This window comes from Balaenoptera acutorostrata, chromosome 2, assembly GCF_949987535.1.
Source record: "Balaenoptera acutorostrata chromosome 2, mBalAcu1.1, whole genome shotgun sequence".
Classification (NCBI taxonomy): domain Eukaryota; kingdom Metazoa; phylum Chordata; class Mammalia; order Artiodactyla; family Balaenopteridae; genus Balaenoptera; species Balaenoptera acutorostrata.
This window is the reverse complement of record NC_080065.1, coordinates 68,266,050-68,292,635: the sequence shown is the minus strand read 5'-3', so window position 1 is coordinate 68,292,635 and position 26,586 is coordinate 68,266,050. Positions and strand designations below refer to the sequence as shown.

The window sequence follows — 26,586 nt, the reverse complement described above, 5'->3', positions numbered from 1 at the left end:
GAGGGGTGGGTTTGGGGCTGAGAGATAATAGGTAACTGACCAGTACACCTTGCTGGAAGCAAATGATGATGAGATGATAAGTAAATATGTGTGTGTGTGTGTGTGTGTATGTATATATGTTTGTATGTGTGTGTATCACAAATGTTTTTTTTATTATACGCTCTGTTCTGTGCTTTGATTTTTGTTTCACTTGTTCGACTTCAGTTGTTTTATATTGGTTCATTAAATTTATAATTCTCTATTTGTGGTTGTAGGGTATTTCGTTCTATGAAATGTGCCATAATTTCACCAGCCCCCTACTGATGGACATTTAGATTGTTTCCAGTCTTTCGCAATTACAAATGATGCTTCAATGAAAATTGTTTCATATATAATTTTGCACATGTGACCATATTAATAGAATAAATTCCTAGAAGAAGAATTGCTATCAGATAGTGATAGTTTGTAATTTATAATTTTCAGTTATAAACCATATGGCATGTCTTACTCTTGCCAATATACCTTTCATTCATGATTCAATGTTTGGCTGTGCATTTACATAGAGATGCTGAAAACACTAGATCATATGATAGAGACACTGCATAATCACAGACGGGGCCCTCAGATGCAGAGTATGGCAGTGGGAATTGGCCTTGGGATTTACAAGGTTACAGGAGAATACGGCCTTTAGCTGGACTAATGTCGGAAGGAAGGGAGGTGGATGATTAAACAGCAAAAAGCCTAAGGACTAGGGACTACACATTGGGCCTGGAATAATGCAAGAAGGAAAAATAGAATAAAGAGAGAGAGATTGTTTGCACAGATGCCGCTTAAACACCTAAACAAGCCTGAAGCCCATGAAACTCAGTACAACAGAAAATGCCTCTTCATAAATAGCAGAAGAATTGTTCCTGAAATGACTGTTGACATTTAGAAGTATTTTCTGGCTATTCCTCAACCCCATCCATCATTAATACACGTTTGCTAAAAAAATTAAACTACATATGTGGATGTGAATATGATTTTAAAATGAAAGTCTTCCTTTAGCTTTTTCCAGAGATAATAGTTGTAAGTTTGGTGTCATTTTTAATATGCATGCACCCAAATGCACATGTACATATTCATACATTTCTTTTTAAACAGGAAAGGTTTTATACTATATGTATTTGTTCTCCAACCTTTTGTAATCTCCAGTTTGAAAAACCAATATAGCATGGCTATTTTTCCATATAGATATATCTTATTCATTTTAATGATTACACACTGTTCTGTAGTATTTAAGCACCAAAATTTATTTTACATTCACTATTGGTGAATGTTTTTCAGGTTGTTTCTAATTTTCATTGTTTCTAAAAATGCTGCAGTAAATGTGCCAAAGTTTTCTATAGATCAGGTTCTGTTTTCTTGAGCATCATCTCATGCTTTCTCTAAACAAGTAATATCTAGAGTAGTAATTAGTTTGGAGGCAAAAACTACCATTCACTATGGAAACATATTCCTATGTATAACGACCTCTTCTTTGCAAATACCTAAAACGTTAGTTGTTGTTCATTGAATAACTGTGAGTTTTGTGTTAACTTCAGTATGATGGACCAAAGTTTTAGCTGTTTCTGCCACAGACTTGCAATTTAAAGTGAGAAAGATGAACTTTACTCACGATATAGTAAAGAATGTTTGAGGATGAAAAAGATGATGTATGTGAAACATTTTGAGTTTCTCTTAGGAATAATAAGATGTAATACTGTTTAAAATACAGATGCTTTACCTTCAGACTTCCTCTTGTGAAAGACCATATCAAATGTAAACCATATAGTTATTTTCCTAGAGTACCTTATCTCCTGAAATAGCTGATGATTGGTTGTGGAAGTTGTGAAGGTACAGGAAGGAGACTGCTTAGTAGCTGATGTGGTGCAGTGGGACTCATGTTAGACTGTGAGTCTAATCCTACCTCCAGCACAGTCTGGCACTGAGAGCTAGTCATGCTACTTTGACTCTTCATAAGTCATCTCACATTCTCCTTTTAATTATTTCACAGTTGTATTATATAAAGTCAAGATGAACTGAGATGAAACATAAGGACACTACTTTAAAAAACTTACTGTTTATATGCTTAGGATGATTCCGGGAGTTAGGAATATTAGTGTGTCTGGGGCGCATCTGTGAGGTCCATTATTATGCCCTTTCAAGAAGACTAGTGAAAAAATGGTAAGAGAAAGGATTGAGAGAAAGATGAGACACAAGTTTCTGACTAAATTATAACTTTAGCAGGACATCAGAGTTTTATTTCTCATAAGATTCATTAAGTACCATTCCTTATTTTTTCATGAACCAAAAAGATAGAATATTGATCAACTGAAATTATCAGATAAAAGGTAGTATACATTAAAAAATTTTTTTTTTTGAGTGTTACTGCTTAGGAGAATTCAAGCTAGGATCTGGCTTACATTTATATAACATGTTCTGGTTCATAGATCACATTTAGACTTTATAAATTCAAGTTCATTAATTGCTAGAGTTTCACCTTTTAGCTCTTTTTTAAAATGGTTATCACATATATAATTTTCTAATCTTTAGAAAGTTTGTTTGTTTTTTGAGAGCAAATTACTTGTCTATGTCAGGGTTCCCAGTGGTTTATATTTTGTATACATAAGAACTCTAAAAATGTAATCAGTTTCAGTTATTTTAATTGCACTTAAGTTTTGCATCTCTTCCTTAGAGAGGTTTTGATTTTTTTTCTTTTTTTACATTTAGGGCCACTTCTTAAGTTTTTATTTTTAAATGTTTTTGTTTTTTATCCTTTTGGGATAACTTCTTCCATAGTAGGTGATAGAAAGGATTCCTTGAATTTTTTGAAATCTATAATTATAGTTGTTTACTTCCTAGTAGTGTTAAGGGCCTGTGGGCACATTTTATTGATTGGAGTATTGTTAAATATTTTTAATTATTTAAAAAACTACAGGATATACTTATACATAAGGATTGTTTGTTTTCAAAGCTGGATCACCTTAGCTAAAATTATAACTTACATTTACCTTTTGTCTTTATCCTCCTTCACTGTTTTGTTTTCCTCCACAGCATTTGTCACCTTCTATTTCTAATGTAAATACAATTTCCTTTTTTTGTTTGTTTGCTTGTTTATGGTCTATCTTCCTTACTAAAATATTATCTCCCTGAATGCAAAGATTTTTATCCTTTCTGTTGACTGTGATCCAATGCTTAAAAAAGGCACTGTATGAACACCCACACAGCTTTCCAATTTTTAAATTTAATTTGTAAAAAGCATTTAGTCAGAACTTGTAATTTTGAGAATATTGACCTTGTTTTAAATGTTTATTATAGTGAACTCCAACTCATCTGAAATATAAATAATTGGAAAGTTTATGTCACCATCTTTTAAAAATTCTTATGGAAGTCATATACCTTCTTACTCCAATCCCCTCAAATAAGGAACTTATTAAAAAATTCAATCCTTAGAGTATAATTTAGAGTCTACATATTAAGCCCAATCTCTTGCAAATTTCTGGGTTAGTGGTGGTAACTGATTTTCATATTGGTGTTAATAATGGTGATTTTCATGTGCCTTAAGATCTTGAAATATCTTCTGAAATTATGGCACAGTGGGAAGCAAATTCAGGAAAATAATGGTGGCATCGTCTCTCAAACTATCCAGTCAGGAAATCACAATATAAAATGAGTATTTTTAAAACTTGAGTAAAGAATAACATGAAAATCTTATATATTATCATAATATTTTAAATGGAAAAATATTGCTTTATAATATGTGTAAGAAAAGTATTATTAGGAAGTATTTAATATCTCTTTTATTCATTTTAGATAAGATGGGAAAAAAACATCACATTGGGGGAACCACCAGGATTCTTACATTCTTGGTGGTGGTAAGTATCTTTAATTCCATTTTCACTAGATTGATGATGCATTTCAGTAGGCCTGCACTGTACCTGTTTATGATTTCATGCCTCTCATTTATACTTTTTCATTTTCTACAATTATTTTCTGAAAGGTAGCACTTAGAAGAATAAAAAACAAATAAACTCAAAACCAGCATTAATGTTATTTAACTTAAAGATACTTCTATTAAATCAAGCTGGAATTGTGACCAGTGTGTGGAATCTCCAGCTATAAGTATGATATTGTATTAGTCAGCTTTGGCTACCGTAATAAAATACCATAGACTGGGTGGCTTAAACAACAGAAATTTATTTTCACACAGTTCTGGAGGCTAGAAATCCAAGATCAAGCTGCTGAGCATGGTCTGTTTCTGGTGAGAACTCTCTTCCTGGCTTGTAGATGGCTGCCTTCTTACTGTGTCCTCACATGGCAGAGAGAGAGAGAGGGAAAGAGAGAGTGAGCACATAACAGAGAATGAGAGAGAGAGACCAAGCACATGCTAGCTAACAAACTAGCCTTCTGGTGTCTCTTTTTATAAGGGCACTAATTGCACGTGAGGGCCCCACCCATGTGACCTCATCTAAACCCGAGGTTACTGAAGGTAGTGGTGGTGATGGTGGTAAATTTTTAGGAGAGAGAATAGTCCAAAAAAGTTTGAAATAATTCTGTATAGACTCAGAGCTAGAACTGACTAGGAATGTACACAAAGATGGTCAGTCAGTATTAAAGGCCCAGTTGATATCAGAACTTATAAATTTTATTGTGGTACAAGTATGCCCAGGTATGTGACTTTTCTGCAGCAGTAATTGTTAGTCTAGGTATTCAAATGGGCAAGCTAGGCTTTTCTTTTTCTTTTATTTTTAAAAAATTTCTTCAGTTAGGAGCATTTCCTGTTCAGTACTTTATACATTCATCTCTCAACATCTTATTCAAAAGAAAAAACAAAAGCTCTCTTCTAGTGCCGTACACATGGTTTCCTTGGTCCGTTACTTCATGCCATCATCTTTTTAATCTCTCTCCTGAAAACGTGCTTTACTAGAAGTTCCATGGTGAATAGAACCACACTTGGTCAGTTGTGGTTGTGGGTTTCCCTTGTTTGTCTCACATACGTATGGCAGGAACAGGTGCAGTCCTTTGGTTCAGACTTGTTCCTTTATTTGGAACAACGGTTCACTGCAGTTAAGCACTGTCATTGTGCTGTTTTCCTGGGGTTTAAGACTGACTTCTTGTAACATATAGTGTTATAAAAGTCAGTTTTTCATTTTACATAGTCTGTATTTATGATATCTAGATCTAGACTAGAAACGCTTAATTATTTGCTGAATGTAGTTGAGTTTCCCACTTGTTGACACCCTTATATTTTGTATGTTTCCTATTAGGTCTGCAAAGTGGCACAAGAAACCACTTTAGAAGTCTGTCCCTACTGGATTAGTGGGTTAACAAAATGAGGATTTTAAGTTGTTCATTATAGAATTAATTCTATTTCTTGCACCTATTTCTGTTTTACTCCCTTCCTCATGAATTTAACCTATCCTCGTACTGTAAATGGTTGATAAAAACTCACTGAATACTTTGGCTTTTTGCTTCCATCAGACTTGAGTTTTTCTGGTCTTTGCTATCAGAAAGTATAGCTCTTAAATCTGCTATTGCCCTTCCTTTTTCTATGGCTCTTAGATTCAGGGGAGCTCTTCCTCTGTGGTTTTGGTATTTTAAGAAATTTTTACTTAGTTAGAGATATCAAAGAAATTGTAAATAATGAGCATAAATATTTTTAGACCATATTTATTTTAATTTAAATCTAGCACATGCAAAAGGTACATTATTTTCAGTGTTTTTAATGTTCTGAGAACTGATGAAAGGCTGTGGATCCCCTCTTCCAGGAAACTGCCCAGATCCTAAGCTTTCCTGATCATTGTGTGTAGCCAGCCATGACTGTGGGCCTTAAATCCAGCAGAGGCCTGACTTTTTTTTTTCAGCTGTTTCAGAGGTCCCTTTTATTTTATTTTTTTTAATTAAGACTTTATTTATCTTTTAGAGTTGTTCAGTAGGTTCACAACAAAATTGAGGGGAAGGTAGAGACTTTCCTTATACCTCCTGCTTCCACACATATATAGCCTTCCCATTATCAACATTCCCCACCAGAGTGGTACATTGTTGTAATTGATGAACCTACTTTAACACACTAAATTACTCAAAGTCCATAATTTGCATTACAGTTCATTTTTGGTGTTGTACATTCTATGGGTTTGAACAAATGTATAATGACATGTATCCACAATTATAGTAATATACAGAGTATTTTCACTGTCCTAAGTTCTATGCATTTAAAGTTTCTCCATGCCTTTCCATGGCTTGATAGCTCTTTTCTTTTAGTGCTGAATAATATTCCATTGTCTGGATGTACCATGGTTTAATTATTCATTCACCTACTGAAGGACATCTTGGTTGCTTTCAAGCTTGGCAATTATAAAAAAAGCTGTTATAAACATCCATGTGTAGGTTTTTATGTAGTCATACATTTTTAGTTCCTTTGGGTATATACCAAAGAGTGTAATTGCTGGATCATATGCTAAGAATATGTTTAGTTTTGTAAGAAGCTGCCAGACTGTCTTCTAGACTGGTTGTACCATTTTTCATTCCCACCAGCAACAAATGAGAGTTTCTGTTGGTCCACATCCTGGCTAGCATTTGTTGCTATCAGTGTTCCAGATTTTGGCAATTCTAATAGGTGTGTAGTGGTATCTCATTGTATTAATTTGCATTTACCTGATGACATACAATGACGTGGAGCATCTTTTCATATGCTTATTTGTCATCTGTGTATCTTTTTTGGTGAGGTATCTGTTAAGGTCTTTGGCTCATTTTTTAATTGAGTTGTTTTTTTTTTCTTATTGTTGAGTTTTAAAAGTTCTTTATGTATTTTGAATAACAGTCTTTTATCAGATGTGTGTTTTGCATATATTTTCTCCCAGTCTGTGGCTCGTCTTCTCATTATCTTGACATTGCCCTTTGCAGAACAGAAGTTTTTAATTTTTACAAAATCTAGTTTATCAATTATTTCTTTTATGTATTGTGCCTTTAATGTTATACCTAAAAAGTCATTGCCATACTCAAGGTTATCTTGGTTTTCTTGTAAGTTAACTTCTAGGAGTTTTATTGTTTTATACCTTACATCTAGGTCTGTGATCCATTTTGAGTTAATTTTTGTGAAGGATTTCTAGTGTCTAGATTCTTTTTTTTTTTTTTTTTTTTGCATGGGGTGTTGTCTAGTTGTTGCAGTATCATTTGTTGAAATGACTATCTTTGCTCCATTGTATTGCCTTTATTCCTTTGTCAGAGATCAGTTGACTATATTTATATGGGACTATTTGTGGGCTCTCTTTTCTGTCCCATTGATGTATTATCTGTTCTTTACCAATATCACACTGTCTTGATTACTGTAGCTTTATAATAAGTCTTAAAGTTGGGTAGTATCAGTCTTCCATTTCTGTTCTTCTTTATTATTGTGTTGGCTATTCTGGGTCTTTTTCCTTTATAAACTTTAGAATCAGTTTGTCAATATCCATGAAATAACTTGTTGGGATTTTGATTGGGATTGCATTGAATCTATAGATCAAGTTTGGAAGAACTGACATTTTGACAATATTGAGATGCCTGACCTTTTTATCCTTAACTCTTTAGAGCTGGGCTTCATAATCTGTGCCCTAGGTTAGGGATTCAGAACTGCCTTTTTTCAGGTTGTCTTTTTTTTTTTTTTTTTTTTTTTTCTGACTGGGAAAGCTGTTGCTGCTATTGAGGTCCAGATGATTAGGATAACGTGTATTCTTTGAGAACTTACTGCTTGCTCATTTGGTTATACTAAAAGTCCCTGTTGGATGGACCAGTTGCATTTTTATGACTTCTTCTCACTTCTGTCTTTTATAGAATATTTGTAAGTGGAGTTTTCCTGTTGTTTAAGCCTTTTCACCAAATATTTACTGTGCAAAATTATGCTGCCTTCAAGGGAATAAGTAGTAGGGGAGATAAACAATTAGTAGTATTATAACTGAGGTATGTACTGGTTATAATAGCAATACAGGAGGAATACTTACATCAGCTTGGAAGAGGTAGGAAAGGCTACACAGGGAAAGTGAATCTGAGCTGATTTGAAAGTTGAGTGAGAAAAGGGTATTTTGGGCAAGGAATAGTTAGCATGAAATCTTAAAAGTGATCCTTATGCATTCAAGGAAAGGCAGGTCTCTTGGATCAGTTGAATTGTAGATGCAGTACTATGAAGTGATAGAATATAAGGCTAGAAACAAAGGCAGGGGTCAGACTATGAAGTCCTGGAGTGCATCAAGGACTTTGGACTAGAACTCAAAGATCTTAAACAAGGTATATGACATGATTAGCTTTGTGCTTTTAGATACCTGGCATTACCATAGACATGGATTGAAGAGGATTGAGAGCAGAGGCAGAGTCTAGTTTACAGGGCAGTTGTTATTGTCCAGTTGAAAGGTTATTAGGTGATGGACCCCAGATAGTGAACACTGAGTGGAATAGATTGGAGGTGAATGAAGAAGTTGCCAAGTTTTAGATTTGGATGGTGGGATGAACACTGATGCCATTGATTGAGTGAGGGAGTATAGAGAGAGCAACAGGCTTTGGGAAAAAGACCATGATTTAGCTCGGACAGATTAAATTTTGAGATGCCTGTGTCACATTCAGAGAGAGATGCCCTATACAGTCAGAGATCTGGATCTGTAGGTCTGAGACAGGCCCATAATGGTTTGGGAATTATCAGCATAGACTATACTGTAGGGAAGAGTGTTCATGGGTGAAACTGCCAGTGTAACAAGTAAGAGCAGGGCCTGGGGTTGGGACTCTGGGCAAAGTCAACCTTTAAGTGTAGGTGGATAAAGAGGAGCCTCAAAACAAAATACTTAGAGAGGAAGGAGGGTAATCAGGAAAGAATAATGTATGGGAACCAGGAAAGGCATTCAAAGGAGAGATTAAATCTGCAGCAGGTAAAAGTAAAAAACAACAACAACAAGTATTTTCCTGAATCGGGAAGTAAAGTGAACTTTGGTGGTCTTGGGGAGAACAGTTTCAGTGGAGTAGTGAAAGTGAAATTTAGAAGGCTGTTATATTTCAATTTTCCAGCTCCAGGTTTATGGAGAGTAGTTGAAGTGTGTGGTGATGTGTGTAGTAGTTTCAGGATTAACAATGGAACAGGACCTAACATTTTTATTTTTAAAATTGAATAGATTTGAGCATGTGTATAGATTGAGGTGAAAAGAGTAGGAGAGGTTGAAGATGCATGAAAGAGCAATAAACATGCACAAAAATGCAGAATAAACTACAGGAGAGATGAGGGGCAAAGGCCTTGGAGAGAGAGGAGGAGGGGAATTTCTCCTTTTAGTATGGGATAGAGGAAAGTGTGTGATTTTATTTTCTGGAACTGTTTTTCTTGTTTTTGATATGATTTCCCTTATCATTTCTTTTCTTCTTTCCCAGTTTGCACCATGCCCCAGTGCTGTCATATTTCTTAGGCCTCCCTCCTGTGTTCATTGCATTTACCTTGATCAAATCCCTCTTGAAAGCGTATTTCCTCTTAGTATGCTTTAATTAAAAGTTCCCAACTCTCTTCCATGAATTTCAGAAATACAAATGGCAAGAAACTTCTTTCCTCTGAAATTAATGTCCTTTTAGATTTGTATAATTCAAAAATACACACTTTTTGAAACTTCCTATTTAAAGTTTTCATGGCACAAACTGTGACTCATTTTTATTTAATATTATATGTAAAACACCTTTTGAAGTAACTTTGGGCTTATGTATTTATATCCTGTAATTAAATATGTATAACATTGCAGAGAAAATAAACTAATAACTAAGATTATCATGATAATCCAGTTTCTGTCACTTGGCAGTGGAAAGTCAAATCTTGCAGCACGCTAGCACTCTAATGATTTTAGAATCTAACGATGACATCAGGTATAGCTAAGAATAACCAAATACTTATGTGAAAATAATAGCATTGGAATTAGTCAGCAGGCTTACTAGAATGGTATAATATTTGTAATTGGCAGACTAGTTCTTACTCATTAGTTCTTGCCTGTAACAGGCATTGCGTAGCTAATTATTTACTTGAATTAAGTTAAACTAAACATCAATATAAGACAATGTAGGCAACAACTAGGATAGAAGTAGAGTATAATCACAGTGATAAGGGAATAAATAGTATTAGGAAGAGAGAAAGCAAAGAACACAGGTGGTCAGGCTATAGGGGAGAAGCGAAATGTGTCTGGGAGAGTAGGAAAGGAATGTGGAATACAGAGGAAGATTTGGTGGGGAGAAGACATTGTAGAAAAAAAACTGATGGAATCTTCCATTAAATGCAAAGGATTAGAAAGGAAATTGAGGCAAATTTTACTAAATGAGAAAACTTTCTTTCTGGCCATAATAACTCTATGAGACTTTTCTAGAATACTTTTAATACCTTTATACTTATTTTAAAAGTACTTTAGTGTAAATCATCTTTGTATCTGCACAAAAGTCTGTAAAATACATAACAGATATTTTCTCTTTACATAAAAAAACTAAGGAACAAAAGTATTTGCTCAAGATCAAACTCAGAATTAAAGTTTTCTGAATTGTAACCAGTACTCATCGCAGTAACAGATATTATTTCTTAAATAGGGAGCAGAATTTAGTGGCCCACTATTAATAAGACACTAATTACAGCCCCCTTTTGAGCATCATGAGTGGCTAATTCCAGACAGTAGATATAAATGACTCAGGAAAGTTGTCTTTTCTGAGTCCAGTCTGTCTTGAGACATCCATGGATCACTGGCGGCTTGTGTAGGGTGAGGAGGTGGTTGCCCTAGGTTACTCAGGAAATGAGTTGGAGTACAAGGTAGAAGGTAGGGTAACAAAGTGTTTGCTGTCTTATCCAGGACAGGTCTCCATCTACCACACTCTTGGAACAGCTGATGGTGCTCACACTGCCAGAGCTGTATAAACCTGCCCATCATCAGAATATAAGGCATCTTTGAAATAAGAATTTTTAATACCACACGCACATTAGAGGCAAAACAATGTAAGATAAAAAGTTCGAGCCCAGCTCTGCCATTTGTGTGGCACTTGTGTGGCCACTTGTGTGCCACTTGTGTGGCCCTTAGGTAAATTATTTAACCTTTCGAAGCCTCAGTTCCCTTATCTATAAAATGGGAAAATAATAGGAGGATTAAATGATGAAAAATGTTTAGTATATGATGCTTGAATTTAGCACATACTTTTTAAATGTAAGCTATTTTGATGATACTTTAAAATATGAATTTGTTACTAATCCAGGATTATGTGAGAATTTTATGATAGTGGGGCAAAATTTAATGCTTACATTTTAGAAAGTATTAAGCAGTGCTAAGGAATGATACAAGTACATGTATGTGGAAGCTCTAAGGTGATGAGCAGGTACATGTACATTTCACTACCCTCTGTAGTGTTACGAATGGACAGTTTTCTTCAATATAGGTTAAGAGTAACTAACATTAATTGATAATGTATTTTTGGGACAGTCAACAAGAAATAACTTCCTTAGTTATTTTAAGACTTGAACTTATAATAACATGACTTGCTCCTCAGAAAAAAATGTCTTCCCCAGGGTTTTTTTTGGTCCTTCTTTTAATTTTTATTTTCATGGAATTCTAGATCTTGCCAGTGGCATGAAGGTTATATAATTACGTTAGCATCCCATCTTCTGGGACACATCTGGCATGTTTACCCACCCTCGTAGACTTCTCTGACAACCATTTTGCTTTCTATGTTCCCTAGAGATATTGAAAGCTAGCTAGTCACTTTGACTCTCATCCTCAGGATAGAAGGAAAAAGTATTTGGATGAGATCCTCAACCTGGGAATCCTGTGTTTTCTTTTAACTTAGGTGGGGAAATTTTTAATAATAATAAATGATACAAGAACAAAGATTTCAATACTGTGCAAGTTTTGCTTCTCTGTATTTAGTCTCTATCTTCTTCATTTGTAAAATAGAGATTTTTCACTTGTTTCTGCTTAGGAATAAAGAGACTGTAAATCTAAAACATTATTCATGAATATCAATCCACCACATTTCAAGGATAGTATTTTGGATTCAAGCTTTGGATTAGAGAAATTGAAAAGCTCCCGGGCCTCCAGCATGTCAGGTTGTAGAGAGAGGAAGTCTGTATTTGTTGATTACTATAACTTTATAGTATAGTTTGAAATTGGGAAGTCTCCAGCTTTATTATTCTTTCTCAAGATTGCTTCAGCTATTCAGGGTCTTTTGTGGTTCCATACAAAGTTTAAGGTTATTTTTCCTGTGAAAAATGCCATTGGAATTTTGATAGGGATTGAATTGAATCTGTAGATTGCTTTGGGTAGTGTGGACATTTTAACAATTCTTCCAATCCGTGGCATGGAATATCTTTCTATTTTTTTGATTTCTTCTTCAATTTCTTTCATCAATGTCTTATAGTTTTCAATGTATCGCTCTTTCACCTCCATGGCTAAATATATTCCTAGGTATTTTATTCTTTTGGATGTATTTGTAAATGGGTTTGTTTCTTAATTTCTATATCTAATAGTTAATTGTTAGTGTAGATTCACAAAAACAAACATCACAAATTACAACAGACTTTTGTATATTGATTTTTTTTATCCTGCAACTTTACTGAATTCATTTATTAGTTCTAACAGTTTTTTGTGGAATCTTTAATAATTAGAGTCTTCTTTCTTTTTTCTTAGCCTGTTAGCTAATGGTTTGTCCAGTTCGTTGATCTTTTCAAAGAACCAGCTTTTGGTTTAATAATTTTCTTTTTTTTAATTCTTTATTTCATTTATCTCTGCTTTAATCTTTATTATTTCCTTCTGCTAGCTTCTTTCCTTCTGATTTCTTCTTTGACCCATGGGAGTGTGTTGTTTAATTTCCACAAATTTGTGAATTTTTCCATTTTCCTTCTGTTATTGATTTCTAACTTTATCCCATTGTGGTCAGAGAACATACCTTGTATGATATCTATCTTTTTAAGTCTATTGAGACTTAATTTGTGCCCTAACATGTGATCTATCCTGGAAAACGTCCCATGTGAACTTTAGAAGAACGTGTATGCTTTTTGTTGGTTAGAGTGTTCTGTGTATGTCTATTAGATGTAGTTGGTTTATTGTGCCATTTAAGCCCTTTATTTCCTTGCTTTTGTTCTGTCTGCTTGTTCTGTCCATTATTGAGAGTAGAGTATTGATGTCTCTATTATTGTAGAACTGTGTATTTCTCCCTTGGATAAATGAGTTTAAAAGGATATATTTCTTTACCTTTATTCAAGGAAAAAATGTATAGGTAATGTAGGATTGTTAGAAATACCATATATAAAGTTATCTGCTTTAGTAATTTGGTTTATTATCCTTAATCTGACTCTTGCAAATTTTTGACCTCCTATTAAATCCATAAAGAGAAACATTGTCATAATATTGCATATAATATTCTGTGATTAAACTAAATACAATTTAAAGACAACCATTATAAAATTTTGGTTTTAAGAGCATTGAAGTTCCTTAAGAACATGAAAATGAGAATAATTGCAATATACTGTAATTCATAACACACCTGATCCAGGTGGAAAACTTTAAGCTGTATCCTTGTCTGTGTATAATTCTTATACTTTTTGTCCCAAAAGGGATAGAGGGAGGTCAGGTACAACTTTTAACTGCTTTCACTCTCCTAAAGGAATTGAAGTTTATTTAAATTAATTTGGTCTTTATTGTTTGCTTTGTATTTCTTGCTTATTGTAGAAATTTAAAAGGAAATAAATGCCAGTACTTAATCTTTCATATTTTTCACCTCTAAGGGTAATCTTATTTTTAGTGAATTAATTGTGTTATAAGGCATACAGAATGTTTTATCCTAACTGAGGAGAGAGACCCAGGTTAAATGAGACTTCAAGGGTCAAAACAAAGGGACCAGTTTGATTTACCAAGTTTTATTGTACCATTGTTAACTGTGCCCTCAGCCCAATGACCTGCCTTAACAATATGTATGCATTTTAAGCTTTTGTGCAAGCTAATTATAGTGTTGATGATATTATTAATAATACGCTTACTATAAGACCCTGTGTTTATTTTGTATAATTTAATTTTCTCAGCAACCCCATTGTATAGAGGAGGAAATTCCTATCTGTTTAAACAAATTGAGCTAGTAGTGGGAGGGAGTCTCAAGAGGGAGGGGATTATGGGGATATATGTATACATATAGCTGATTCACTTTGTTGTACAGCAGAAATTTAACACAACATTGTGAAGCAATTATACTCCAATAAAGATTTTAAAAAAAAGAGCTAGTAAACGGCAGGGCCAGCTTTTGTCTCAAATATGTCCTATTCCAAAACTTGTGCTGTTAACCACTTGGCTTAGCCTACTTTCCAATTCTATAGAGTGGGAAATGTATAATGAAAAATACTTGTTGATCAGTAAAATTACCTTTGTTTATTGCCAGTACTTTCAGCCATTTGCTTTCCTGATTTTTAATCCCATGCTCATGTTCATTGTTAATTTTATAAATGGGAGGATGACTGGGGCCATATGTTTTGTAAGCAGTATAATTATTTTTTCTCAACCAGTTCCGTCTTGCTTTTTCCCATTGTTCTTGAGTAGGAAGAAAAAAAGAAAGTTAGTGTGAATTTTTTAATTTTCAAAATTACTAACCTGTCTTTGTAATTACAAGGGAAAACCAGAGGATATTTTAAGAAAATATATTTATTTGACAGGTGTGACTTAACGGTCAGGATAGGGTATCGGCCTGGGGATTGGACAACAAAATTATCTTGAAAAAATTAATTCCACTTTTATAAGTAAAGTTACTTTAATTCCTTAATGATTAAATTGGTATTTTTAAAACCTTTTCATTCTTCATGGGGAAGTTGTGGAAAGTATTATAATTATTTCAATCATGTGTTTAAGTCATGTAAATAGACAGTTAAGAATGACAGTCTAAATTAAATTTTCATTTTGGAAAAATCTTAGCATTTCTAAACAATGGCTAGGTTATACCCTATTATTACATGACGAGCCTTGTCTGTATTTAAACCTTTCAAATAAATATTTGTCCTGAAGAAGAAAACACATTTTGTGTAAAGAACATTTGTCTTCTAATTTTTGGAATTGTGATCTCTCATTTGACATTATATGATTTTCTTAATGTTACCATAATTACTTTTTTAGTGTATTTTGGGATCTCTACTGTGCAGCTCCAGAAAGACGGGAAACATGTGAACATTCAAGTGAAGCAAAAGCCTTCCATGATTATGTAAGTTACTATATAATTTTACTAAGTTATATTGTCAGTTTTCTTCTTAACCACTGTTCTTGAAAAATGCATTGGACCATCCATGTTTTCCCTTTGGTACTTAAGAAATTATTCTTTTTGTCTTGGGAAGTAGGCTCATCACTTTAAAAGTGAAATACAAACGGGTTTGTGAGTCTTGTTGAAGAAACTTAGGATAAGAAAGTAGTCCTAGCTCCAGGATGTTAAAGATGTTTCTTATCTTTAAGTGTGCCTGATTTGTGAAGTTGCAGATTTATAAAAATTAAGTAGTAATTATTCCACAAAATTCATCATAAGAATTCTATAAGTGAAAAGTTCCTCTTCTGCACATAGCATTTTAAAAATACATAGAAATATTACATTATTCTCTTTTGCAACTTTTAGTTACACATCATAAGGCTAAATATCCCCTTCACTGAATTCAGTTTCATAAATAAATTTATTGTAAATTAAAGGAAATACAAGATAAGAGAGCAAAAGAGTCTGGGCAAAAATGAAAATGTGAATTTTTTTTTTAATTCTTAAGGAAGAGCAGTGGCCTATCCTTGGCTAGGTGATGTATTTTTTTAGAAGAACTGTAAATGTGATTTTAGAGAGTTGATGGCATCAGGAAGTAGAATTGTAAAAAAAAAAAAAAAAAAAAGTTGGGGGGGAGTAGGTTTTCTTTAGGGAAGAATAACATTTAAGAATGAGGAGACTGTGTTTTGAAGGGGCTGGGAAAACACTGTGTTTGCAGAACTGACCATAAAAGACATGCAGATTGAGTTTGGGGTGGAGGAAAACCAGTTTCCTTGGTGTGGAACAAGTGGAGTTGGGCCTGGAGCCTGAGGAAATATCGATTTTAAGTACCTGAAACTTTACCAGAGGGATACATGTTTAGTTGGTAGAAGGGAGGCATCATTCTGTGTAAACAGCCTTTAAAACCAGAACCGTGGCTCAAAAGGGAAAAAGAACTTGTTCTTCCAAAGGAAATACCTCAGCCTTAGTCTGAAGAGTGGAACTAGCCAGAAGAATTATAACCCCAAACACAGCACAAGGAAGAGTATGCAGACTTAAGAGAAGTGAAAATCTTGGGCACCTTGCAGGGACTGTGTAATACTTTAAACGTATACTAAACTGATTAAAGTGAGACTGCTTGTGATTACTTCATCAGATATTGATTGTACTCATAAAGCTTGCTATGTGCTAAACACTAGCTCTTGGGGACAAGGTGAGTGAAAGGGATGCTGCTGCATATAAAGAAAAAGTACAGAAAAGGCAGATAAGGCAGGGCCCAGGACACGGCATTTATTTGAACAATCTCCTTCTTTTTCACCTTTGGGTAATGGCTATAAAGTAAAGCAGAGACCCAACCATGAAGAGTGTAAGGATTCTGGCTAGAGTGAGATACTCATCTCATCCGTCTCTCACATCAAGAAAGACGTGCCTAGGTTTGGCCTGCCAGTAATGGGAAAAGTTTTTAAAATAACCACTAATTTTGACAACTAGATGGCATTAGATAGTATCAGTGGTCTGCTGTAAAGGACGTACAATGTTTGTGGATCTACATCTTAAGAAATTAATTATATAAGTACTTTTTCAAAATTCCATAGTATAGAAAGATGCAGCCTTCTGTTCACCATGGAGACCTTATAGGGAACACTGAACTAATTTAGTATCTCCTTAGAAGCATAGATAAATGATCATTGTTGTCATAGCCATCATCATCATCGTAATCGTAATCATTTTGCATCCATAAGGTGCTTGCGGTATTTCAGAGAGTACTCACACTTAATTAGCTTTAGAAACCCTCTTAAATATTTCAAGGTTTTTTGAAAATGAGCATTGACCAGAGGTAGGAGTGAAATTAGATTTTATAGGAAGAATAACCCCTTACCATGTAATTTGGTCCTAAGAAAATGTAGTTTAGAAAAAAGTCAGTATTTGGATTTTACAATTTGTTATGAATTAGCACATGTTTTATCAGATGTTTCATAATTTTATCTTAAATATTAGTTTTAAGAGATTTGATTTCTTAGGTGGCATTTTTATTATACCTTTAAGTCAATTTATTTTTAATGGTAATACATCTCTAAATTTTTTCAAATGGAGGTTCCTGAAAAGATAAGAGTTTGACTTACAGAATCTTATATTGCAATTGGATTTTTAGAAATGCATTTGTTTTCTGTAGCAAACTTTTATGGTAATTTTCATGGGTAGGATTTCCTGAATTCTTAATAGTAGACAGTTTCTAAAAATGATCAACATAATTCATGTTTAATGTGTAGATACAGAAGTTTGAAAGATTCAGGGAAGAAAATAGGAAACAGGAACAAACAATAAGAGTTTGGTAAAATTCTGTCACGTAATATTGCTATATTAGAGTCCATTGGGAACCATTTCTAAGATAGTGATTAGTATGTATACCTACTGAATTTCAAGGTAGTTCTCAAGGAAGCATTCTGAAAAGTATTTTCTTTATTAGCTGCATCTTCAGAGTAAAAAAATACTTGCATGCATAAATTCTGATATGTTTAAAAAGTAGTCTCATTATTTTCTAGTCTTCACTTATCTATGAGATTGAATGGATAATGAAAGATAAACTACTTTTTTTTCTTTATTTTATTTTTTAAAATTTATTTTATTGAAGTATAGTTGATGTACAATGTGTTAATTTCTGCTATAGAGCAAAGTGATTCAGTTATACATATATATATATATGTATACATTTTAAAATACCTTTATTGGAGTATAATTGCTTTACAATGGTTTGTTAGTTTCTGCTTTATAACAAAGTGAATCAGCTATACATATACATATGTTCCCATATCTCTTCCCTCTTGCACCTCCCTCCCACCCTCCCTATCCCACCCCTCTAGGTGGTCACAAAGCACCGAGCTGATCTCCCTGTGCTATGCGGCTGCTTCCCACTAGCTATCTGTTTTACATTTGGTAGTGTATATATGTCCATGCCACTCTCTCACTTCGTCCCAGCTTACCCTTCCCCCTCCCCGTGTCCTCAAGTCTATTCTCTACGTCTGCGTCTTTATTCCTGTCCTGCCCCTAAGTTCTTCAGAACCATTTTTTTTAAAAAGAAATAGTGGAGGCATAATGAGGTAAATTATGAATAATCCTTTTAATTAAAAAATAGGCTAAAGTGTTAAAAGTGATTGTCTTTTGATACTGGGATTATGCATGATTTTATTTTTATCTATATAGTTCTGTATTTTCCAAATATCTGTAGTTAACTTTATATACAGGAAAGTTACTTTAAAGCAGATTAAATTTCACCTTACAGTGAGTTCTAATCTTTCTTCTAAAATTAGAAAATAAAAATCTTAGTAAAATAAAATTTAAATTTTAGGTGGTCATATGTTTTCATGTAACCATGTTATATTCATAAGCATGTTTAGCACTGCTCATGAAAGACTTTTTTTGGTAAATGCACATACTAAAAGAGAGATATATAAACTGAATAGATGTAATTTTGAGCCATTCTATAATTTCTAATAACATTTTTGGTAATAATTATCCCAGAAACATTTTTGGCTTTTGGTTTTTAATTTTTTTTGGTTTGTTTTCTAATCATTGCTTTTTTAGAATATGGATTTTTGTCACCATATTATTTTATTTGCCAAATAATTATAGATGCAGCATTAATTAATATCTTTTTCCTCAAAAAATCACCCTGTTCATATTTATTGTGAGAAAAAGAAAAAAAGAGAGGAAACATTTAAGATGATTTTGATCTTTGCATTTATGTTTTAAAATATATTAACTATTTAACATCCGTGTGGAGTACCAAATGTAAAATAATTATACCTTTAGAAATCAACAATTAATAGTATGTAGGGATGCATTTTTGGATGACAAAGCTATAAAAAATCACAAGGAAATGATTACTGTACATGTCAGGATAATGGTTCCTTATGAGAGATAGGAAGAGGTTATGATTGGGATGGGGCTCATGGCCGTGGCTTCTGAGATGGCTGGCAAAGTTCTTTTTTTCCTGACCACAGTGGTGGTTACTTTACAATAACGATATGTTTGCTTTATAAAATTTCATAATGCCGCAAATTTATTTTGTATGGCTTTCTGTATTTTTTTATTCTAAAATAACAAGATTTTAAAACAGTTACACAATAATTAACTTTAGAAAAAGAATATGCACAGTCAGTTCTAATGTGTTTCCAGGCATTGTTATGGTTCATCCTTAAGAACTGATGGCAGAAAATCTAGGGATGGTCTCCAAACAAATCTGTGTTTGTTTCTTCTCTGCTATGACAGACTCTATGAAGTACGCCTACCTGTTGATTTTCTAGAGGGGAGTAGAGAATAAGATAAGGAATGACGGAGGAAAATTTAGTAATTAAGAATTTATTTTATAAGAAAAGAGAGAGATTTTACTATAAGATAATTATTTTGCTATATGGCTGGGGGATACCTAGCTTGGCCCTGTTATTTTTATCCTGAGTGAAAACCAGGTTCATCTAAATTATAAAGCTATTATTATATATTACAATATTATCATTAAAAAGTAAACCATCATTTCAAGTGATTAGAAATAATACCTGCTAGCTTGTAAAGTTTATTGGACTAGCTTTCCTTTTCTCCCTATTACTGTTGTTTTTATTTTACTCTGAAATCACAGGCAGTGCTTTTATGTGGAGCTAGTTAATGTTTACTGGATTTTTTTCCTGTTACAGCTTAACATGAGTTGTTTTATTTAATAATTTATTTCTGATTTCATTTATTTCCAAAATATTTAGGAAAAATATCAACATATACTACTAAACTTTTAATGAAAAACATATACAGTGATTATAATTTTAGTTCTCTGGTATGAAGAGAAGATTCCTTAATTGTCCTAAAGCAAAGATAGAGTCAAAATAAATTATTGCTTTAGCAGTGTGATGGTAATGAAATAACATTATTACAGTGAGCTCTTGAGAGCAGGGAAGATCAGACCTGTTCTTCCCCAGAGTCTGTCAAATAATAGATGTTAAATAAATGTTAACAGAATGAAGTAGTCTGTTAGTTGGGAAGCTGGAAATGTTTCACATCATTCAGATGTTCAGGTAGAGTGATAGGCTTGAGTCATAATTGTTGATAACATGTGGCTGGTTTTTGTATTCTTGCCTAAAACAGTGTTTGTAACATTTGGAAAGGATTATGTTACAGGTTTGTAGTGATGGGATGCTTTTTAAAAAATGATATAAACACACATATATTATGTAAATAAAATAATATGAGAAGAATGTTTTCATTCATACGTTGTGAAGAATTTTTTTACAGATAATTACATATTATTTAGGAAAATATCAATACTTGTGTAGAAACTACTGCAGAGTTAGGTGCGTTCTTTGCCATTATCCTGTAACATCCTCTGTGTATATCCTGAATATCCCTATATATTAGATTTTTGTAACAGAATGTTTTCGCTAATAATTTGTGAGCTTCTTCAAGGAATAGACTTTGTCTTATTTATCTTTTTCATGCTCTTTACCTGGCAGGGTGCCTGACATGAGATGTTCAAATTATGTTTGGTGTTTACATAAATGAATGATTAAATAAAATATTACCTAATAGGTGTTTATCATTTCTTATTTTAGTATAACTGAATATGTAGTTGCAGGAAGGTAATTTAATACTACTTTTATTCACTTTGTATTTTAAAACAAATTTAGATAAAACAGCAACTTGTAAAGACATAAGTGAATCAAAGCAGGTAGCAGAGGCTTTCTATCTTGGGAGGCCTGGCTCTAGGGAATGTAGTGGTGAACAAAACAGATATAGTCCCTATGCTTATGGGCTTATCATCTAGCAAAAGAGATCTTTCCTCAAGAAGTCTGAAATATCAAATAGTAAAGTACATGTAGAGATAGCATTATATTGCTAGACCAGTCAAAATTTATAGATATGTAAGAATATGGAAAGAGATAGGTAAGAATATGGAGAGTAAGTACATATAACTTTTGATATATATTTGATTTTTGGCATATAGAGACATAATTAGTAAATGCTCAAATGAATGAATAGTTTCACATTGGGCCATAATTCTCCTAAACAGTCTATGTAAACTAGAGTTCTTAATAGGCTAGGAACAAATAAAGTTATATTTAAAATTCATTAAGATGATAAAAACTATCGTAGGTATATATTAACATTTGTCAGTCAGTACTGTATAGGCTGTTGTTCAGCTCAACAGGTAGGGACATACAGTTGGCTCTCCGTATCTGCAGGTTCCACATCTGTGGATACAGAGAGCTAACTGTACTATGCCATTTTATGTGAGGGACTTGAGCATCTGCGGATTTTGCTATCTGCGGGGATCCTGGAACCACTCCCCTGTGGATACCTAGGGACCACTGTAATGGGATTCATTTTTCGCCTTATTCTTATCTGCCATATTATTTCTACCCTTGTTTTCATTTCCTGTAGGATCCAATTTAATTTCTTTTGCCATATATAAACAGTGTAAACCACCTTATATTCCTTATAGAGTAAGGTAAGTTGTTTGTTTTGTTTTTGTGCAAGCTGTGTTGATTTGAAGAAGTACATTCACCACTTTACCTGTGAGATGTGTGTCTTATCAACTTGTCCTTCGGCCTAGGATGGCTTCTGGGTGGCATCTAAGTACTGCTAATAACTCTTAGCTATTTTCCCTATTTCTTTTGATCCTGAGATTTCTTGTAGGGAATATGTTATTTCAGTCATTCGATGCGAAACATGAATAAAGGGAGACGATCAAGGAAACTACAAAGCATTGTGAAAGAATTCTACTTTACTTAAAAATCTTTTACAGTAATTTACTGCATTATATAGACATTATGAAATTCATAAAGAAATAAATGAAGAAGCTAATATGGAAAAGAGATAAAGAAACAGAACAGGTCTGACCTTATTTATATTTCAAAGTATGTATTTTCATGGAACTTCATCTTAAGCCCCTTTCCTCCCACTGATGTATTCATTTTTATTAAAGTCTAATTTCTGGTGAATGTGGAAAGATGAAGATGGAAAGGCCTTAATTTACTATTTTTGATGCAGACGTTGCACTGCCTGTGATTATGTTGTCAATAGCATCATAACATAAACAACAGAAATATACTTTCAAAAATAACATGCATTTCTAACTTTCTATTAGAGATATGAAATTCATGAATTTACTTTGGAGATTTTTCAAAACCGGCTGATGTTGGAACAATGTAGACTATGTTTAAGGAATGGTAAGAAGAGCTGTTTGACCAGAGTAGAAAAATCAAACGCGGGATCAATGCTTAGCTAACAGATGGTAGCATTTTAAAACTGTAAGGCAACTGTGAAATCATCCTTTTCAGTGGTTTCATGCTGAGTTCCCTGGAATCTTGAGGTGCAGTGGAAGGCCCATATGGTACCTAGGAGTGAGAGGGAGAGAATCCTACCAGAAGGCCCTTGGCCTCCTTCTGTTTTTAACCAGAGCAGCTCAGTTTTTACTCTTTCCCAGTTCCTTCTATTTTCTCTTTCTTATTAAATGGAAACTCGATTTAACTAGTTACCTCTGCCATAAATGAATCCTCTTTTAATCTCCCTTGTTATCGCCAAGTGGTCATCAAAACCAGTCAATTCCATTGCCTAAACATTTCTTACACGTGTCTTCTCCTCTCTGATCACAGTGCAGGTACCTCAGTTCCCATCTTCATCATGTTCCAACAGCATTACAACAGCTATTTCTGCATCTGTCTCCCTTCTACTCCCGCAGGGTTCAAGAACTCTCTCCCAAGGGTTCTTGGTAAAACGCTTGAATAAGCAACCTTCTTTTTTTTTTTAATCTCTTTTATATATTCACAGTGTCAGAATCCAAAACAATCCAAAAACTTTTAAAAAGTTTGAAAACTGCTTATTTGGGCTGACCTAGTTATTTTACTAGGTAAGAAACTTGGTACTCAGAGACACGAAGGATATGATATGCCATTGTTTAAAAACTGAGTGAGGTTTAGCCTGGAAAACTCAGGCTTTCCAAATTTTCATTGAGTACTTTTTCAACTATACTGGATGAAAGCTTTGTTCTGTCTGCACTCGAGAGTCATTTTTTCAAGCATATTCAAAAAATACTGAATTCTGTTTTAGGACAATTAATCTGAGGGCATTGTGTAAGAGGAGCTGAAGAAGGGAAAAGGGCTAAAGATAAAGACTGTGAGGAGGCTATCCTAATAGTCTTGATGTGAGCTCAGAAGCCCTTGAATTAGCATGGTGACAAATGAAATGGAAAATTAAGAATGAAAATGAAGAATTAAAAAGATGAGATTGTCTAGTTGTAAGCACTGAGGAAGAGAGAAATTTTTAAAATAATTTGTAGTTAACATGACTAATGAACTGAGACTTGTGATACTTTTAGCAGAAATCTGGAATTTGGAAGGAGGAAAGACAGTTCAGCTATAAAAGTGAGTTAAATTAATGAGGGAATAGGGGTAAAATAAGAACCAGAGGCCTGGGGATAGAAATTTGGAAAGAAGTACATTTAGGAGTGATAGAAAGGAAGGGACTAGCATTAAGATAGGGAAAAGTATGATACAATGAGAGGTAAATACTTATCACACTAGCTAGTCTGGCTTAGATGGCATGAGTGGTGTGTTCCATATCCCAGTAAATTTACCGAATCTGTTCACTATTTCTGGATGCGTCCAATGTGAACTGTGTATCCTAGGGCAACTAATAAAATGTGTTTGGTGTTAAGGTACTATCTTGAGTTCCTAAGATATTCAAAAGCTGTTTATGGTTTTTGAAGCAAGACTTGAGACTCCAGCTATGTCAATGCCTGAATGATTTTTATAGGCCACAATTTTATTTTAGAAAGCAGTCATGAATTGGATTGGGGGGAGAGTAGATTCAAATTTGGAGGAAAGCTAAGTGGACTTAAATGATCCATGGCTTCTTCCAGAAGTTTTTGAAACTTAGATTAATAGGTAGGGAAATCTCAATATATTAGCCTTCCTTCTTTGTTGAAACTTTGTTTTAGCAAGCATGTATTGACTTGCCTGTTAAATAAAGAGCAGTGTAAAAATTCACATACCTAAAGGAGGTGAGCATACATGAAGACTATAAAAATCCATCATGTTCAACTTGGTAGTCTAGCGGCTTGTACTTAATTGGTACTCAATATTTGATGAAAGAATGTACATTCTTCAGGCATGTGGTTTCTAAACTACGTGCCCCCACTTCCATGGGAACATTATATGTGATCCAGTCAATATTTCTTCTTGCTTTCCTTTGATTATTACCTTATCCTGTTTATCACCTTATCTTATCCCTCTTCCTGATCATCATCCTTTCTTTGTTAGCCTTTAGAGAGATATGAAAAGAGAAAATAAAGAAAAATATTTCAGAGCTGAAGTTATAACTTTTTATTATGGTATGGACAAAAGCCCAAATACAGAAAGGAAATGGAATGTTTTTAGCTATCACAAAATTACTTCTGTATTGCTTACAATAGTATATCTTAATTTAATGTGTATTAGAAATTATGAGCATAATTTCTATATGCACTTTCATCAACACGTAACCACATAACCAGACTAACTTCTTTTTTGCTCTAACCTGGAGTATCCTCGTGAAAGAACATTGGGAGCTTTCTGTAAGTTAAATCTGGAGACCTGTTCCATCACAGGCCACCTACCTGCATACCCTTCTATCTTTTCCAAACCATGACTATAACCTTTGACTTTTTCTTCCCATTTTCCTTTGTCAATTTTTTTTCTCCCACAGTGCCTAGTCCTTTCTTTATGTCTAGAATTTTCATTTCATTCACTACAGAGACATACAGGAAGTAACTAAACAAACACTGGGAGTTTGCAGAGACTTAGGAATCTCCACAAGTTTTTGTTTGAAATATAAATGGAACTTCCCTGGTTTTACCTCCATGTCCACATTCCTGATTGATTATTTATTTATTTATTTTAATTTTTTTCTTTTTTTTTTTTTCAAGGGGTTGTTGGGAGAGTGAAGTGCGTAGGGGTATTTTAAGTTTCTTATTTGGGAATTATTCTCCTCTCTTGACTGGATGAGAGCTCACGCTTCTTCAAGTTCAAACCAAGAAAGGATTGAGCTGGCACCACTGCCCAGTTCTTTAGAACTCGTGGTATCCTTGGAAGCCTCTCACTTTCCAAGTGGTCTCTCTGAGAGGGCAAAATAAATAAGGAGGGCACTTTCCTAGCTGACACTCAAAGGTTCTCCTCCTGGCTCTTCCACTACCTTTTAATGCTTAGTTTTCCATCACCTGTCCACTTGCTGGGACTTTCAGGCTAATTCTACCTTTGAGAGTAACTAAGCTTTTGTGTTCTTAATGAATGTTTGGGCTTAGTTTCTTCAGCGCTAATGAGGTTTAACATCAGGTGTTACTGTGAGGGAAGCTTTCTGCCTTTTATTACTAGCTCCCTTCAGTTGCCTTTAGCCGGCTCCTATATTTTCTTATGTCAAAGTTGTGCATCCAGTTGGAGCATCTACTGAGTTCCTCTGTCTTATCTGAGAGATGTTCATTTCTAGAACAAAAATGATTGGTGCCTTTGCTCAGGGACCTACTTGCTCAGATCAGTTTTCCAGATACTATCTGAATAAATTCTCAGTCTCCTTTTCCAAATTTAAATTCTATTAAATAGTAATCAACTTTAACAGTTTCCATCAGTGGGAAAAGGTAGGCCTTCGTCTTACCCTTGCTTCTGCCTTTGCAAGCTCTCCTGTCATTCAGGATACAAGTCAAATTCTGCTTCATTAGCGAGGACCTTCCTAACTACTCCAGTGTTAGTAAATTGTTCACTTTATGGATTTAAAATACGAGATTGCCTTATTTTTTAGATTCCACATATGTGATATCATGAAGTATTTGTCTTTCTCTGTCTGACTTATTTCACTTAACATAATACCCTCCAAGTCCATCCACGTTGTTGCAGATGGCAAAATTTCATTCTTTTTTATGGCCAAGTTGTACACCTGTAACTTATATAATATGGTTCATCAACTCTGTACAAAGATAAAATAAAATATGAGATTGCCTGTCAGTGCTCTACCTGATTTGCTTCTCACTTAGATTATTTGATTAAAATACTTTCCCTTTCTTCTTCTTTTTAAAAAAATTTTCATGGAGTTGAAGTAATAAGATTGAAACAGAAAAAAATTATCTCAGTAATTTTCTTTGAAATAAAAAAGAGCCAGAAGGATTTTTTCCCCTTATTTTAGGAATTTTAAGAAGTGATAATTATATATAGTTTTCTGTAATTGTGTGTGTAGATCTCATGGGCTGTTAGTACCTGTCAGGAACAAACAGCACCCAATGCTTTCCTTACTCATATCAGAAGACTACACTAGCAATAAAGGGAGGTGCCTAGGGAACTAGGGTTGATTAATTTAGATTAA

At 33.9% G+C, this 26,586-nt stretch overlaps 1 protein-coding gene across 8 annotated transcripts in view; it reads left to right on the top strand.

Moving 5' to 3' along the window:
• SSBP2 (single stranded DNA binding protein 2) overlaps positions 1-26,586 on the top strand; it is a 314,422-nt gene that overhangs the window by 80,719 nt on the left and 207,117 nt on the right. For 5 of the 8 annotated variants that reach the window (XM_007193055.3, XM_007193056.2, XM_007193053.3 and 2 more), the window contains exons 3-4: positions 3,814-3,875; positions 15,117-15,201. In XM_007193055.3, coding sequence (XP_007193117.1) covers positions 3,814-3,875; positions 15,117-15,201 — 147 coding nt within the window. The remainder of the gene's footprint in view (positions 1-3,813; positions 3,876-15,116; positions 15,202-26,586) is intronic. The other 3 variants (XM_057540550.1, XM_057540551.1, XM_057540552.1) reach the window with 1 other exon arrangement.